Raw genomic sequence first — 17,566 nt, forward strand, 5'->3', positions numbered from 1 at the left:
AAAAAAAACAACTCAGCTAACGAAACAGTTTCGGGGAGGGCGCTGGGGAGGCCGCCCAGCCTGCAGGGGTCAGGGCCTCATTGCTGATGCGTCCGACACACACCGCAGGCTGACTATCTCCTCCAACCACACCTCAACGCGGCAAGTGCGCAAGCCGCCACGCAGGGTGGGCGGGACCGAACTCCCACGGACCTCGGGCAGGGCTAGCGCTGGAGCCTACTGGGCGGGGCCGGAAGTTAGGTCAAGGAGCGGCCGTCGCGGCCCGCGATCTTTGGGCGGGGGCGGCGCTTGGCAGTTCCTGCGAGGCTTCTGTGGGACACTGAGGTTCTGCGCCTCTGCCGGTCGTCTGCGGACCCTCGAGGCGAGGTGCACGCTGACTCCTGTCCGCCCGCCCACCCACCCGCCCGGCCTGGTAGGTGGGGGCGGGGGCGCCGGGCGGGCAGGCTCCCGTGGGGGGGGGGGCGGGGGAGGGACCGAGGGCCCAGAACTGGCTGCACACGTTGGGGGTTGGGATTCGCGGACCCGGACGCCTCTTCTCATTAGAAAGACTTTCTCTTCCCGGAGCTCTAAAGGCTAGGGGCAGCGACCCTGGTCTCCGAGCCCGGGTTGCCGGCTGAGGATCCACCACCAAGCCACCTCTGCAGAATGGCCTCGGAGTCGTACGCCCAGCCGGGAAGAGCTCTGGGGACTCATGGGGCAGAGAGCGGGATTGAGAGGCGGATAAGTGGGAGTAACAGTAGAGACAGCAGGATCTGCCCCACGCAAGTCCGCTTTTTCGGCTTTCTTTTCCCACTTTTTCCTGCTTCAGTCATTACCGGCTGTCTGATTTCCCCTGACCCCAAGTTCTGCCTTAACCAGTGTTTGGTTCCCTTGAGTCTGGAGCGTGACGGTGGAAGGTAAGGGTTCTGGGTGAGCTTGAACTGTTTCTTCCCATTCTCTAGGCTTCAGTTGTCTCATCAGCGTGGGATGGGGGCGGTTCTCTGGTTGATCTGTGTGGGGTCTCACTGTCAATAATTGAGCATCTCTGGGACACACCTAGGTGTCCTAATAGAACAGTGGCCAGCTCTGAGATAGCCTGTGCTCATTAAGACTCTTGATTTAGCCTGAGAACCCATGAGTGACTTTGGGCAGTCTCCTCCTTTTTCTGTGCTTTGGTCTCCACGTTGGTAAAATTGGGCAGCTATTATCTGAGTAGAGGCTGCCTCTGACTACTGTATTTAAGATTGCACTTTGCTGACTCCCTCTTATCTTTCTGTGCTTGTTTTACAACTTCATTGGTTTCTCTTAACCCTACTAGGGATGAAAGTACCAGTGTGCAGGGAATTTTGTTTGTCACTGCCGTATTCCCGGCTCTAGAACAGTGCTTGGAACGTGACAGGTACTCAGTAGGTAATTGGGGAATATTGCCTAGATAGGAACAGGTGGTTCCTAAGAGAATAACAGCCGTCTTATCCCAAGACTGTCTTGCCTCCCTTCCCAGCCTGCACCCCTTCTTCCTTTCTGATGACAGAAGTCAGGAAAGGTGGGAAGCCCCAGAAGTTTCACATCTCTGACTGCCTGGGCCTCCTGAGAGGCCAGGATGGGGAATTGAGAGGCAATGATATTGACCAGGCCCTCCTTCCTCAGGCACAGTGCCTCACCCAGCCTTCTGTCTCTGCAACAGGGAGATGACTTCCTTATCCGCATTTTGCAGTGAGGAAGATGAAGCTCAGAGAGGCTGAGCAATTTGCCCGAGGTCCCGAAGTCAGACAGAGCCAGAGCTCCAATGCAGGGTTCCAGGCGTTGATCCCTGTTCTCTAAGTATCCCTGCCTTGCTGACTTTATCTTTCTCCCTCCCTCCTATCATCCCATGTCTTTATTTTGTGTCTGTTGGTCACTGGCCCTGGGCTAGGAACTGGGGATCCAGGGCTTCCCAAAGCTGGGTTCTTGGTGTTTGGAGGCTGTGTCATTATCAGGGGAAGTTGCTGTTCAACTCACTTTCTGTTTCATGTAACACCAAGCTCTGGGTCTCACCTTCTTTCTCTGGGTTACTCCCCTAGCTCCAGAGTCTTAGATATGGACCTTCTTCGGTTCCTGGCCTTCCTCTCTGTCCTGCTACTGTCTGGGACAGGAGTCACAGACACCCTGAGGACCTCCCTGGACCCGAGCCTGGAGATCTGTATCCTTTGGGATTGGAGGTGTTTTTGAGGGGTCTATAAATGAGGTTTGTCTATACCCACAACCCCTTGGGAGATTCCAGGGATGGAGCAGAACCCCCTAATAGGAACGGGAGAAAAAGTAAGGTGCTCTAACCAGACCTTGTTCAAGTCAGTTCTGTTCTGAACCTCAGTTTCCCCATATGTTAAATTGAGAAGGCAAGGCATATATCTCACAGCCATGAGGACTCTTGAGGATTGTACATGTGCCTCATTCTTTTTGGGTGAGGCCCTGGCTGGAGACCAAGCCCTGGCATACTGGGCTGCCTACCCAAGGGCTGGGTCTTGAAAGAATAGAGACTCATAGAGAAGGGTGGGGGGCACCCCAGGCAGAGTATACAGTGTGAGCAGAGGGGTGGAGGTTCTGGGAGCAGTGAGTGGCTGTAGGAGACTGGGGAAAGACCACGGGGAGGGGAGGGCAGGAGCCAGGTCCTGAGGGTTGTATTCAGGTTGTCGGGTGTGGAATCCTCTGTGAAGTGGATGAATGATATGTTGCAGGATTCATATGCTTCTCGGAGAGTGTATTCGTTCCCTGGGGAGTCCCAGGCATGCACATCTATGCCCCTGGCAGAGACTTGCTGGCCAGGGTGGGCCCTCTCGATCGGGACCACTGGATTATCCAGGCAGGAGAACTGGTGCCAGTTCCTTAACTTAATGCTGCTCAGACAAGAAGATGTTTGAGGTGAAGCGGCGGGAGCAGCTGTTGGCGCTGAAAAACCTAGCACAGCTGAATGATGTCCACCAGCAGTACAAGATCCTTGATGTCATGCTCAAGGGGCTCTTTAAGGTGCATGCAGGCAGCGGGCAGCTCATGGCAGGCCTGGTCTTTGATCTGGACACTGATGGATGCGTAGGAGTTCCCCAAGGGGATGGTGTTCAATGAGGGGGAAGCGCATGCACAGAAGATTTTTTTTTATATATAATTAATTTATTTTATTATTTATTTATTTATTTTGGAGTATGTTGGGTCTTCGTTGCTATGCACGGTCTTTCTCTAGTTGCAGCGAGCAGGGGCTGCTCTTCATTGCAGTGCACAGGCTTCTTATTGCGGTACCTTCTCTTGTTGCAGAGCACGGGCTCTAGAGCACAGTCTTCAGTAGTTGTGGCACGCGGGCTCAGTAGTTGCGGCTCGTGGGCTCTAGAGCGCAGGCTTAGTAGTTGTGGCGCACGGGCTTAGTTGCTCCGTGGCATGTGGGATCTTCCCGGACCAGGGCTCGAACCCGTGTCCGCTGCGTTGGCAGTCAGGTTCTTAACCACTGTGCCACCAGGGAAGCCCCCCACAGAAGATTTGAAGTAGGGTTGAAGTAAATGGGGCTGGGGCCGGTCTGGGAAGACCTTTTCAAAGCCACTCAGCCCAGGTGGGGTTCCCTCAGGTGCTGGAGGACTCCCGGACAGTGCTCATTGCTGCAGATGTGCTCCCAGATGGGCCCTTCCCCCAGGACGAGAAACTGAAGGATGGTATGGTCTTCCCAATCTCTCCCTCTCCTCTTCCCCACTCCATCCTTGATCTTCTCTAGCAGCTCCTTCCCTCTTGTTCTTGTCACTCTTTTTTCTCTCTGGAAGTACCCTCTTGTGGCACCTTCCAAGGAGTCTCTTTGGGTAGTTGGGCACTTAGTATATGATTCTCCGAGTGTTTCTCGGCTCGTTTCAGAGCCAGTTTCTGTGTCCCTGACACATATATTCTGTCGTGTGGTTAGGTGTTTGAGACGGGGGATCTAGGGAGGAGGCTTTGCCCACTTCCCCTCCAGAAATCCTTGCCTTCACCACCCTGACCCTCCTGGTAGAGATGGCAAGGGTTGTTCCCATTTATAGGAGAAAGAACTGAGGCCTTTTGAAGTGACTGGCCCATGGGAGCAGTTACCTTCACTCTTTACTACTGTTCTAAAAGCTTCAACCCCCTTAAATCCTTTTTGAGACAAGGTGAGACCAACATAGATAAATAAAAGAATATTTTGAATCCCTTCATCTCCTTTTCCAAGAATTTCTCTTCAGTGGTAATTGCTCCCCATTAACTGGTTACATTCTAACAGTAGAGTTTGTTAGGTCGCACTGTCTGAGACAGGACGGAAGGAGCTTTTACGTATTGAATGTTGGGCACGTTACAAATATCTCTAATCTCCATGATAACTGAGGAAGGCACTATTCCCTCCAGTTTCCACATGAAAGAGGACAGGCGGTTTGCCTGGCTCTTACCTGTAAACCAAGCGAACTCCTGAGTTCTTTGCGGTTCAAGATCGTTCTGAAGCCCAGGGGTCCCTGCCCCACTTGTCTCAGACCCAACCTGGCATATCTTTGTAGGAGTCTGCTTATCTCTGTGTGGCCTGGCCAGTGCTGGTGAGCGCTGCCTGGGCCTTATCTATAGGGGTCACTCAAACAGGGGCTGCCACCAGGGCTGGGCGTATAGTTACTATTCTTCATGCTAGCCTGGGTTCGGGGACCTGCCACCATAATGGACACTAAACTCAGTCTAAACTGATTTGTTGACTAGAGGAAGGATATTGGTGGGAAAACTGACCAAATTCAAATTAGGTCTGTGGGTTGATTAATAGTATTGTATCAATGTTAATTTCCTGGTTTAGATAGTTGTGCAATGGTTATATAAGATGATAACATTAGAGGAAGGCCAGTGAAGGAATTTTGTGGTGTATTATGTAAGTCTAAAATTATTTCAAAATAAGAACTTAAGCATTTAAAATAAAATTGGGCATACGCTAAAAAGAAAACAAACCCTGATGTGTTCCCTGGCCATCCTAACAGAACTGACCCCTCACAGACACTGTAGTTGTGTTAACAAAAGGTCCCAGCTCTGGACATTAGGATACCAAGTTGGGGAGGTTAGGCCCAGCGAAGCCTCATGGGCTGCATATGCCTCCATGTGCAAAATGACACCCACCTCTCTGGTCCCCATGGCAAACGAGTTTTCTGAGCTGTGAGATACAGGGGAAAGAGCATGTCCTTTGGAGTCAGCCCTGGGTTTGCAGCCCAGGTTTGCTGCTCATGAGCCGTCAGCTTCAGTTTCCCATGTGAGAAATGGGAATAGCAGACACATCTCCTTCTAAAGGTGGTTTTGATGATTCAGTGACCTGGTAGACATAAAGCCCTTAGCATGCACTGTACATGTGGTCAGCAGCCTGTGGGCCTCAGGCACCGTTCCCCTTCTCTGATTAGTGGGCTTGCCTCTGTTCTCTGGAGGGTGCGTAGGGCTGGCCAGGAGGGCTGTAGAAGGGCATCTCCCCTGGCCACTCATCAGGGTCCTCTCACCAGCTTTCTCCCAAGTGGTGGAGAACACAGCCTTCTTCGGTGATGTGGTGCTGCGCTTCCCAAGGATCGTGCACCACTGCTTTGACCACAACTCCAACTGGAACCTCCTCATCCGCTGGGGCATCAGCTTCTGCAACCAGTCGGGCGTCTTTGACCAGGGCCCCCACTCGCCCATCCTCCGCCTGGTAAGGACTGGGGTGGAGGAGGTCCGGGAGCCCTCTGTCTGGTGGTATGCTGTGAGCCACGCATCTGCCTTTAGTGAGGCCTGAATGTCAGCCTTTGGTTGCGTTTTCTGTGATAAGCCTTGGGCCACCTTGAGGTGCCCTTTCATGGGGTTCTATGCTGACCTGGGTCCCTAGGGGTCACCACCTGGCCCACATTTGTTCAGGCCTCGAAGGGGGTGGCCCTTGGGTGAGCAGGAGGCAGGAGAAGGCAGAGGATGACTAGCTTTTCCTCATCCGCAGATGGCCCAGGAGCTGGGAATCAGCGAGAAAGACTCTGACTTCCAGAACCCATTTAAAGTAGACCACACAGAGGTGAGCTGCTGGGACCTGTGGCCATGTCTGCTTGGCCTCTGCTGAGCCCTGGGAGGCCAGGGCCTGCAGGGGCTGGGGCACCTAGAGTGGAGTGTGAGGGCTTTGGACTTGGAGCCAGAAGTGCCTGGGTCTGGGCCTGAGTATCACTCGCTCACTGGTACCTTTGGGCAAGCTGCTGGCCCTGTCTTAGCCTCAGCTCCCCGTCTGTCCATGCGGTGTGGACCTCAGCTGTGAGGGCCAGTCAGAGGCTATGAACACATCCATCCCAGTGTACGGTAGGCACTGTGCCCATCAGGCGAATGTCAGGGAAGCCATGGGAGGTCAGGCCATGCTTCTCTGCCCTTGAGCCTCTGAGCACCCAGCCAGGCTTCTGTCCCACATTCCTGCACATGTTCTCCTCCTAGGGGCTGAGATGGGCTCTGAGAGCTGGAGGCTGCAGGGGAAGCATGACAGATACGGACACACAGTAGAGGGGAGGAAGAGATCAGAGGTGGCAGGGCAGGGCCTGAGCGGCAGGGAGGAAGGGCCAGAGCACTGTACTCCTCAAATCACAAGCTCTCCTCAGGTGTAGGGAGGGACCTCTGAAGGTTTAGGATTTTGCTGCTGTTTTATGGATGCTGACAGGTTAGAGACATCAGAGTTTATTGCAGCAAAAGCAGTTGCTGTTGGCCTGGTCATGTGGGTTTCCCGTATTCCCCAAGTCCCAGGAGGGTGACACAGAGGGGCCCAGGCAAATGCCACCCATGCAGTGGGTTTGCATCAAGTCTAGAAGCACCAAGCTTGGGAAATTCACCACCTTTATAATGAACAGAAGAAAACCAAGTCTTTGCAGGCAGACATCACCTCATCCTTCATGGTTGCTTTCTGCAAACACAACCTGAGAAATGGCCCAGGTACAGAGTGGTCTGGTGTACCAGCAAGAATGTGCAGGGCGATGGAGATCACCTCCCCACGGTCCATCCATCAGCCCTACGTGTCTTGGCTTAACTCACATTTCTACAGGAATGTCCTATTCCATGATTCATCTGATCAGTAGAGACTAGGACCACGTTTGTTCAGCTTGTCTCAGACTCCTGTCAGTAGGACTCTAAGCAGCAGGATGAGGCCACACGCAGTGTTGATCTCAACCATATGCTCCAGGGTCCTGGACTTGGCCAGCTCTGATAAGTCCTGGGGGGGGCGGGGGCAGTAGGTCTTACATTCGAAAATCAGCACGCCGTCTAAGACCAATCTATCATCTGTTACCACCCATACAAGGGTTTAGACTGAGCTGCTGATCTTTGATGCCATTGCCAGTGATTATAGGGGCCAAGAGATAGACCCAAAGCAACGCTCATCCCCAGTGGAGAGGCATTCTGCGGCCCACTGTCTCCTACATGTTACCACTTGATTTGGGTCACCATTGCATTGTTTGGCTGAGCTCTGGAGGCAGTGTTGCTGCTGAGTTGCAGCCTCGGTTGCCCTACATGGCATAACCAGGGTCACTCAGGGATCAGGAGAAGCAGATGGATTTGTATGTCAGATTGAAACAAGGTTGTTCTGGTCTGTGTGTCTACACAGGGTTACTTTGGGAGCTGCCTTGGATGGTATCAGACACAGCAGAATAGTTCAGGACTGACTGCGTCTATGTGAATTTTCCTATCACGTGGTTGAGAATGACACACTGGACAGCTGGTCTGACTCTCAACTGCAGCTGCCGCTTGGCTTGGGTGGACCCTAGGATTGTTTTGCCAGGCGGCAGTGCTGGATCTAAAGGACAAAGAGGATTAATTGTTCCACACACCTCCTGGGATCTAAGGCACTCCCTCCCCAGATTATTGGTACAAAATCAACATGTCACATCCCAGGACCTATAATTTCACTTTTCTCCAATTATTCCCTACTTTCACCTAGACTTTTTGTTCAGAAGGGTCATATGTGAGTGGGACAAGGGCATTTTTGCAAGATTTCTACAGACACATATCTCCCATCTTGGCCCACATGGGCCACTACAGGGAGACGTGGCAAGGAGCGTACTGAACCAAGTGGTCATTATTCTTTTTTTTTTTTTTTTTTTTTTGGCCGTGCCATGCAGCATTCAGGATCTTAGTTCTCCAACCAGGGATCGAACCCGTGCCCCCTGCAGTGGAAGCGTGGAGTCTTAACCACTGGACCGCCAGGGAAAGTCCCTCAAGTGGTCATTATTCTAACGATCTTGGGCCATACTGTTCCAACCAGGGACTCTAGGTAGCTGAACCAGAAATACGGAGTCCTCTGCTTTGTGTCAGTCCATGGTGGTGAGAGTATTGCCACACTTAGTACAATGATGCATGTAGGTGGCAGTGCCAGTCAACTGGGCTGTGTAGGCTTGATCAGCCTTTTGATTCTGGTTGGTCTCATCAGAGAATTGGCTATGAGCATCTAAGCGAGTGGCCCAGACTGCCCCATTGTCAACCACAGTTTGTTTCCACAGTTCATGGCCCCCAGGAGGGATGGCCATCTTTGATCTGCCAGTTTGTAGCCTGCTCATTTGGCAGACCAGATGGCTAGGACACTGACAACAGTCAGTAAGAATACAGCATGCCTGGTCATTAGGAATATTGTCTAGGCAAGAGGGACGGCTTTTAATTCAGATTGTTGTCTTACTAGCCTTTATGGCAGTTGGTCTTCCAGTGTCATCCCTGGGGCCAGATGGCTGCTGCTGCCCGTGGTCACCTGTGCCGAGGGTTCCCAAAGCCGCCCCAAGGTTGATGATTCGCTAGGAGGACTCACAGGGCTCAGTGTGTACGTGTACTCGAGGCTATGATTTATTACAGTGAAAGGATCCACAGTAGAATCAGCAAAGGGAAAATGCTTCTTGGGTGAAGTCTAAGGGAAACCAGATACAAGCTTCCACGAGTCTCTCCCAGTGAAGTCACACAGGACACAATTTATTCCCCCAGCAGCAGGTTATAAAAATACGTGTGAAAAGTTGTCTATCAGGAGAGCCTGTTAAAGACTCAGTGCCCAGAGTTTTTACTGGGAACTGGTCACGTAGGCACCCTCTGCCTAGCACATACCAAATTCCAGACTCCAGAAGGAAAGTGGGTGTTTAGCATAAACCACATTTTTGCACAGTTTAGGTGCAGTGAGCCACTCTTATCAGTTAGGGTGATGGGAATCCCTCCCAGTAAACCAAGTTCCCAGACACCAGCCAAGGACCAACCTTGGAAGCAAGCCTTCTAAAAGATAGCAGTGAGGCCAGCTATGTTAACTCTTCTGCACAGCACCATTAGCTCTTCATTTAGGTGAACAATCAGAGGACAGACCTGACTATTCAGAGGAACCTCTGACTCGAGGGCCCTGTTGAACTAGTGGCTTTGCTTCAGGTGACGGAGTGGGGGATATGGTTTTCCACACTAGCGTAGCTGCCTCCCCTTCATGTAAAACCAAGATGACACATCCTTCAAGGTTGCTTGCTGCAGTCACAACCCTGATAAATGGCCTGGGTAAGAACAGTCAGGACTGGGTTCTTGGTTACACGGCAAGAACATGCAGGGATGCTCAAGGCCATGGCAGATTGCCTTTCCCAATGAGGGGGCTCCCGTGGAGATGCTTTTTTTGCTGTGTCACTGGCTCTTCTTGCCCTGCAGATCATGAATGCCTCTCACACACGAGGAGGGTGAGAGCATGGGGCACTGAGAGAATGGGCTCCAGGGTAGATGTAATTTAGCTTCATCATAATGTGCTCTGCTTGGGCATACCTCAGAAGCAACATACTTTCCTTTTATTGGCTGGGGACGGTCCCAAGATTTTACTCAACTTTTTGGTATCCCGTGTGGACCTGTCCACCAGCAACAGTCCAGGTTTGCTCCGCTCACCTTGGGCATTCTCTCCATACCAGTGGGTGTTCCGGGAGTCCCCTCCTACTACATACCCATCACTAGAGCTAACTTGTATCAGGCTTCGTGCTGGCCACTGTCCCAGTCCAGAGGGAGCTGGCCCTCTCCCTGCTCTGAAGATGCTCACCGTCTGTTGGGGAAGGTAGCAGAGAAACACAGTCCCAATCTAGCATGATATCTGTACCAGTGCAAGAGGGAAGGACCCATGCGAGGGAGCCTATGGAAGTAGGGGGTGGAGGCTCTGGCATAAGTAAGAAGTGCGGGGTTGACCAGCTCAGGGAAGATCTTCCCAGGCAGAGGGACCAGCTTGCACAAAGGCTCAGAGGCATAGCACATGCATTTGTTCAACGTTTAGTGAGTATCTACTGAATCCCAGCCACTAGAGAAGCGTTCTAGCTCTGCCCTCCTGGGAATGGCATTCTAGTTGTAGGTGATAGACAGTCAATAAAAAATATATGATAGGTGGTGATAAGGGCTACGGAGAAAAACAGAGGAACGTGGTTAAGGAATTCCAGGGGTAACATGGGAGTACAGTTGCTATTTCACATGACTTGGACACAGAAGGTTCTTACTGCAAAGACGTGAAACAGCAAGGGAGCCAGCTCTGTCTCTGGGGAAGAACATTCCAGGCTGAAGGAGCAGCAAGTGCAAAGGCCCTGAATTGGAAGCATATTTGGAAGGGTGGGGAGTGTGAGAGGGGGTGAGGTCAGAGTTGTAGGCCAGAGCACAGGACCCTTGCATGTCTTCTCAAGGGCTTTGGCTCCAAGACACATAGGAGCAGGGTGAGGGTCTCTGACTTATCCTTTTAAAGGATCAGCCTGGCTGCTGTGTGGAGAATAGTGAGGGGGACCAGGGAGGAGACGGATACTGGTAAGGAGGATGCTGTGCTTGTCTATTTGGGAATTAATGGTGGCTTGAACCAGGGTGACAACAATGGTGCTGGCGAGGAATGGTCAGATTTTGGTTGTTTTGAAGGCAGAGCCAATAAAATTCACTAAGGAAGCAGATCTGGAGTGAAAGAGCTGCATTAAGGATGACTCGACGATTTTTTACCTGAGTGTGTGGAAGAATGGGACTGCCATTTCTAAAATGGGCAGACTGGTGGGACAAGGTCGAGGGCTGGATCGGGGATCAAGGCCTCGTTTCTGGACCTGATGGGCATCTGAATGAAGATGTCAAGGAGGCGACTGGGTATATGACTGGGTTTCAGGGGAGAGCTTAAAGCTAGAGCTGCAAATGTGAGAGTAGCAGGGGGGCAGGGCAGGTATAGCAGTGGTCTGAGGCCTGAGGCCTGAGATGTGCCTGCACTTAGAGACGGGAGAATGAGGAGGAACTCGCAGAGCACCCCAAGACGGATCAGTCAGTGCTAGGGTAGCAAACCCAAGAGGGAATAATTTCCCAGAGGCCGTGTGAGGAAAGTGACAAGAAGGAGGAAGTGATCTTCCTGTCAGATGCTGCTGGAGGGTCAAGGAAGATGAGGCTGAGAATCAGCCACTGGATTTAGCAGCATGGAGACATGCCATCAGAGATCTCAGTAAAAGCTGTTTTGGTTGAGTGGTGGGGACAAAAGACTGAGTTTGGAGAAAATGAGAGGAAAGGAAGTGGACGCATCCCATCAAGTACGGGTGACGCTTTTGAAGAGTTTTTCTTTTTTTTTTATGTTTCAGGTGTACAGCATAGTGATTCAGTTTTTTTTTTTTAATTAATTTATTTTTATTTTTGGTTGTGTTGGGTCTTTGTTGCTGCATGCAGGCTTTCTCTAGTTGTGGCGAGCAGGGGCTACGCTTGGTTGCGGTGCGCAGGCTTCTCACGGTGGTGGCTTCTCTCGTTGCGGAGCACGGGCTCTAGGCATGCGGGCTTCAGTAGTTGTGGCTCGCGGGCTCTAGAGCACAGGCTCAGTAGTTGTGGCGCACGGGCTTAGTTGTTCTGCGGCATGTGGGATCTTCCCGGACCAGAGCTCGAATCTGCATCCCCTGCATTGGCAGGTGGATTCTTAACCACTGCGCCACCAGGGAAGCCTGTGATGCCGTATTTTTACAGACTATACTCCATTAAAAGTTATTACAAGATGATGGCTATAATTCCCGATGTTGTACAGTATATCCTTGTCGCTTATGATAAAGGTTTTGTTTTCAAGGGGAGCAGATCAATGGGAGACTAGCTGGAGGAGGGTGTGGGTTCCAGGGTAAAGTTTAGTGTGATGGGAGAGACTACAGCAAGTTTGCATGTTGATGGGACCCCCCAACCTATTAGGGAGGAAGAACCGATGGTGCAGGGGTAGGAGGGTTGCTGGAGCCTCATCCCTGAGGAAGGGAGGGGGGAGAGGAGAGCTGGTGCCCGGCGGGGGGGGGGGGGGGGGGCGTGGCCTAGCCTGGAAGAGCAGTGTGGGCACAGCAGCAAGTGGGTTGGTGGGTATGGTGGTGGGAGCTTGCGGAAGTTGTCTTCTGAGTGTTTCCATTCTCTTTGGAACAGGAAGCAAGGTCATGGGCTGCGAGTGAGGAGGGGAGGAGTGATGGAGGTTCTAGGAGAAGGTGTGTCTAGGAGAGCAGGAGAGTGAGTAGACCAGGGAAACATTCTGGATTGTCAGGCAGCACGAAGGGTCCGCTCGAGGTTAGCATCAGAACTTAAAGTAGGCATTAGCCAGATCTAGCGGGGAGGAGATCCAGGAAAGGGATAGGCATTGTTTCTCTTCTGATCCACCTAGCTGGGGCTGGTGGGGCCAGGATCTCTTGACTTGTCCTTCCCCAAGCCGGAGCCAAGAGTGTGGAGTCCTCTGTGGCTTGAGGGGTCTCCCAGCTCCTCCTTCCTCCCAAGAGGATCAGAATTAACTTGTAGGGATAGGAGGCAGAGTGTGATAAGGAAAGCACTGGTCAGGGAAGTGGGAGGCCTGGGGGCTAGCCCCAGTTGGGACTAGCTGTGTGACTTGAGCAGATCACTTACCCTCTCTGGGCTGCACTTCTCTGGCTTCATCCCATCTTCCAGACTTGTGGTTCAGTCTAACATGGTAGGTGGATTACTCCACAAGGTGGAGCTCCTAATTTGTTTTTAACATCTACCTTGATCAGACATTTATCAGATTTATCGTATGAACAAATAAAATGGGTGTATCTCACAACAAGGTTACCTGAGTTTTGGGTACTATCGTATCTCATATTCTAACGTTATTCATTCATTCATTTAAAAAATACATGCTAAGTGCCATCTGTAAGCCCAGCAGGCCCTGCACTGGGGGCTTGTGGCTCAGTGAGCAGCATCCGACACAATCTGCCTGTCCTCGTGGAGAGTGTGGTCCAGTGGGGGCAACAGGCACAAAGCAGGTGGTCACAGAGGCAGCTGGTGGCAGGGGAGAAGCACTGAGAAGGAAACAGAGGAGGCAGCCCCAGCCGGGAGCCAGGGCAGGTCCCCAAGGATGGTGACAGCTGAGCTGGAGCTAATGTGGCAGAGGGGGTGGGGGCTGGGAAGAGCCACAGCACGTGCAGAGGCCTGGAAATGGGAGTGAAGGAGCCCAGGGACCAGAAGTGAGGGAGGAGGAGAGGGGGGCAGGGTGGACCTGCAGACGCAGCTGTGTGAAACCTTGTCCTGAGAGTAATGGAGAGTCGTGGAAGGGTTTAAGCAGGAGTCAGACTTACATTTTGAAAGTAGCTAACTGCAGTGAGGAGAATGGCTTAAGAGGGGCCAAAGAGGGTGTGGAGAGACTGGGAGATGCCCAGATTTATCAGGAGGGCGGTGGGGGAGGTGATGGGGGTAGCAGTAGGATAGGCGAGACAGAGAGAAGTAGATGGGTTTGAGACTTAGGGGGTAAAATGGGCCAGGCCTTGGCAATGGACTGTGAGGGGTAGGGGTGGGGGTGGGGGCAATGCTTGGTCTCTGCCCTGCTTGCCTCGACTGGGTTGTGGGGCACTGCTGTTCATGAGGACAGAGACTCTGGAAGGGGACTGGGTTTTGGGGAGATGGAGCCATGCTGGGCTTGGGGCATGTTTGCACATTAGTGGAGGTGTCAGACAGGCATTTAGATAGGGAGATGCACATTTGAGTGGTAACTGACCATAGAGGTGGAACGGAAGCCCTGTGGTCAGATGAGCCAGTCTGGAGAGTGGGGGAAGAAGAGCAGAGGGCCTGGGGATGACCCCGGCTGAAGTCCTCATCCTCCTGCCCAGCTCGCCCTGTGTTCCCATCTCCTCACTGGGTACCACCGTGCATCCACTGTGGAAGCCACGAGTCTGGGCACCACTGTTGTCGTCTTTCCACCTCTTTCAGGCTCTGCCGGCTTAACCTCTGGCCCACCTGCTTCCCGTACACTCCCTTGCCTAGACGTTGCAACTTGTTCGCAAGTGGCAGGACCCCTGTTGTCTTACTCTTGCCGGCTGCCATCTCTTCCTCGGGGTTCTGGGAGTCTGTGGTGGTCTTCGGCACTCAGCCCCTTCACCCTGAGTGGAGTCTTTCTGTTGTTTCTCAGATGCGCCATGTAGGTTCAGCACCTGTCCCTCTGCCTGGAATGTACTCGTCCCTCGTCCTGTTTGCTTGGCAAGCTCCTGCTTATCTTCCAAGACCCGCTCAGCAGTTTCCCCAAGCCCATTTAACTATCTCCATGTCTGCGGGCTGCCCGAGGGCAGGGCCTGTGTCTCAGTGACCTTCCTGTCCCCACAGCAGCCTAGCTCAGAGGGAACTCTTTGCTGCCAGCAGACTTAATCAGACCACTCTGTTCTTCCCCTCAGTTCAGCACCAGCACTGACCCTTTCCAGAAGGCCCTGAGAGGAGAGGAGAAACGCCGGAAGAAAGAGGAGAAGCGGAAAGAGATCCGAAAAGGCCCTCGGATCTCAAGATCCCAGTCCGAGTTATAGCCCTGGAGCAGCCCAGGGCTCAGGGGGCCAGGAGGAGGCCAGTCGGGAGGAAGAGGAGAATGCAGCGGTATGACTGGTGGTGAGAGCTGGCCCCTGTGAGAGGGGAGGCCGAGTTTGCTCAGACCCCTGGAGCCGGCTCTGAGCCCCAGCTGAAGGGACTGGGCCGCAGAGGGCTGCATTTCTCCCCAGGGACCTTCCTGGAGGGGTGCCAAGGGAGCCTTCAGAGGGCGCTGCAGACCTAACCCTGTAGAGACGCTGGGGGGAGCAGGAGGGATCCTGGGCTGGACTCTCCCGCTGGGTTAGGACCGCTGGCCGGCTGGCTGCTGCCCTTCCTGGCGAGGCAGCAGAGCTAGGCTCTGAGCCATGTGTGGAGGTGTCATGCCTGCTGCTGGCCCCACTGTGTCACCGAGTTGCCTGGCACAGTTGTCCCCTGCAGAGACAATAAAAGCCAGCAAATGCTCTGGGCTAGCAGGTTGGTTTGGGCCCCAGGGAGCCTCTCCATGGGGCAGGTGAGAGGGGCCTGGGTCAGGGGATAGGGGGCCCTCAGATGTAGAGACCACCTTAGAGGATATTCCTCCTCCTCAGAGGAGCCTCAAGCCCTGGCGGGGCAGCAAAGCAGGGGCTTGGCTTTGACCTCCAGTTCCCTTCTCAGCACTGTCATGGACAAGGGATCAGTGTTGAGAAGGTACCAGAAGTATCCTGGGAGGGTGTTTAGCCCAAGACAGCCTTGGAGCAGCGTGATCTCTGTCCTCAGGTATCCAGGGAAGTCATTGAGCAGGCTCGGGGAAGAATCAACTTGTTCTCTCTGGCAGCGCAGGGAGACCATAGCCTGCGGGTGGGGGCTCTTGGGGGACAGGCTGCAGCTCTGCAGGAGGCTGTGCTTTGTAATGGTAGGGCTACTCCAAGCTGGATTGATCAGATAGCAAGCTCCCTGTGTCAGGAGGTGTGTAAGAAAAGACCAGGGCCATGGAGCAGGGAAGCTGCAGAGGGAGTTAGGCCCTGAGTGGGCTGCCGCCCTTGTCATATCCCTTCCAGGCAGAGAAGGGAGGGGCTCTGGGGGGAATTCTAGCTCTGTCTCTTTGACTTTGCCAAGCCAGGGGAGAGACACACAACTATCCCCAACCCTCTACCACTAACAGTGCCCAAGGGAGACCCAGGGTCTTAGCCCATCAGACTTGCGGAGTGACCCTGGCCCACCCCTTACCTGTGCTGTGGCTTCATTGGTGTAATGAATTTGATAATGTCTGAACCGTCTGGCCAGCCCTAAACTGCTTCTCTGAGGTTGGGGCCTGGCTTCTCAGTGACAAGAGCCCTTCTCTGATGGTTCTTTGGTCATCCCGTAGATTTGCTGAGCACCCACTATATGCACAGCCAAAGAGAGGAGCCCAGTCTTAACTTGTGTTCACCTCTGTCCCATTTAGCATCTTTATCCTCCTGGGTTCTTCCTTCTATACCTTCACTTCTCACCATCTTGGTTGATCCCTTCCTCTCCACCCTCCAGTGGGCCCAAGTTTTCCCATCTGACACCTTCAAAGGTACAAACAGAACCACTCTGCTCTCTTCCCCGGGCAGCTCCAGCTGGGAGCTATGGGAACAGCTGCAGAGTGGGAGGCACTGTGCCCATTTACCTGATCTCCTGGTACTCAGGTAGCCCTCTGCAGAGGGTTACTGAGGCTCTGGGATGGGAAGGCATTGGACCAAAGTGAAAGTGAGTCATATGGTATGCCAGCAGACAGTCACCCCCCACTGTGGGGAGCCCTGTGAGAGCCACTGAATGGTGGAGTTGCAGGTGGCACTGTCCAGCTCAGTGCCTAGTCCACAGCAGGGCAGCAGGGTTTAGTTTTCTGTTTCAGGGTGAGACTAGTATAATCTATACCAACCCTCCTGCATGTAAACAATGAAAAGGACTTTCTTGTCTTTTTTCCCCCCAAATAAGGTACTTTATTTATTATGTTATATATGTTAATTATCAAAAGTAATTTAAGTAATACTGAAATACCAAGAAAAAAGTAAAATTCACCCTAAATCCCACCATTCCCATAACCATCACTGACACTCAGCTCTTGGGCCTTCCATCCTTTTTGTCCTTCATGTGATACACAGATCACGTGTAACTTCAGTTACAGTAGCTACCTTGTATGGGCACTGTGTGTCAGGACTTATTCCAAGTGCTGGCTTGCATCAGCTCCTTCTGCCTCAGGGCCTTTGTGTGTGTTGTGTGTTCCCCTAGCTATGCCAGATGCAGTTCCCTCCTCATAATTTTAGGTTTTGTCTTAAATATCAGTGCCTGTTTTCTTCATCAGACTGGAAGCTCTCAGAGGGCAGGAACTGTCTCTCTGCCTGCCACAGAAATGTTCAATAAATATTGTCAAATGAGTGTACAGATGATCTCACTTAATCTTCACCACTACAAGGGTGCACTGTTCCCATTTTAGAGCTAAAAAAACTGAGGAAAAAAAAAGTTATTTAACCAGCCCAAAGTCACACGGTTTGTAAGTGAATCCACATGGCTGCCTCCACCCAGCCTTTGAACTCTTAAGTCTTGACCGCAAAGCAACTGCTACCTCTCACAGACTAGCAGGAAAACAGTGTTCCCTTTTAACAATATATCGCGGAAGTCTTTGTCAACAGGTATATTCATCAGGTCCTTATTGGGCTTCCCAGTTTTTCCCAGTTACAGCGGACTCTGAAGAGCTCCTTTGAGGGCACACTTCTCTGAGCACTCATACGTTTATTCCTTAGTATAAATTCCTAGAAACCTGCACAGTTGTTTACATCGTGACCAACTGCAACACTGGAAGTGCGGTGCCTGAAGGAGTGGGAATCCGTGGGTGGGTTGCGCCTCAAAATCGCTGCGGAACTTTGTCAAGATG

The 17,566-nt window shown here is 52.5% G+C and overlaps 1 protein-coding gene across 4 annotated transcripts; it reads left to right on the forward strand.

Moving 5' to 3' along the window:
* Positions 1–256: 256 nt before the first annotated feature.
* Positions 257–17,116, forward strand: CCDC134 (coiled-coil domain containing 134). Of its 4 annotated transcripts, none has more exons than XM_060025757.1 (7): positions 257–412; positions 2,040–2,158; positions 2,861–2,982; positions 3,569–3,653; positions 5,460–5,641; positions 5,921–5,992; positions 14,568–17,116. In XM_060025757.1, exons 2-7 carry the CDS (start codon positions 2,056–2,058, stop codon positions 14,691–14,693), a joined length of 690 nt encoding a protein of 229 aa, XP_059881740.1. In that variant the 5' UTR covers positions 257–412; positions 2,040–2,055; the 3' UTR covers positions 14,694–17,116. The 4 variants fall into 4 exon arrangements, with proteins under 4 accessions (XP_059881740.1, XP_059881742.1, XP_059881743.1 ...); XM_060025758.1 differs by lacking the exon at positions 257–412 and adding an exon at positions 1,184–1,800; XM_060025759.1 differs by lacking the exons at positions 257–412; positions 14,568–17,116 and adding an exon at positions 7,553–8,149 and having other exon boundaries at positions 1,180–2,158.
* The last annotated feature ends 450 nt before the right edge of the window (positions 17,117–17,566 follow it).

Source organism: Delphinus delphis, chromosome 11 (assembly GCF_949987515.2).
Source record: "Delphinus delphis chromosome 11, mDelDel1.2, whole genome shotgun sequence".
In the NCBI taxonomy this organism is placed as follows: Eukaryota; Metazoa; Chordata; class Mammalia; order Artiodactyla; family Delphinidae; genus Delphinus; species Delphinus delphis.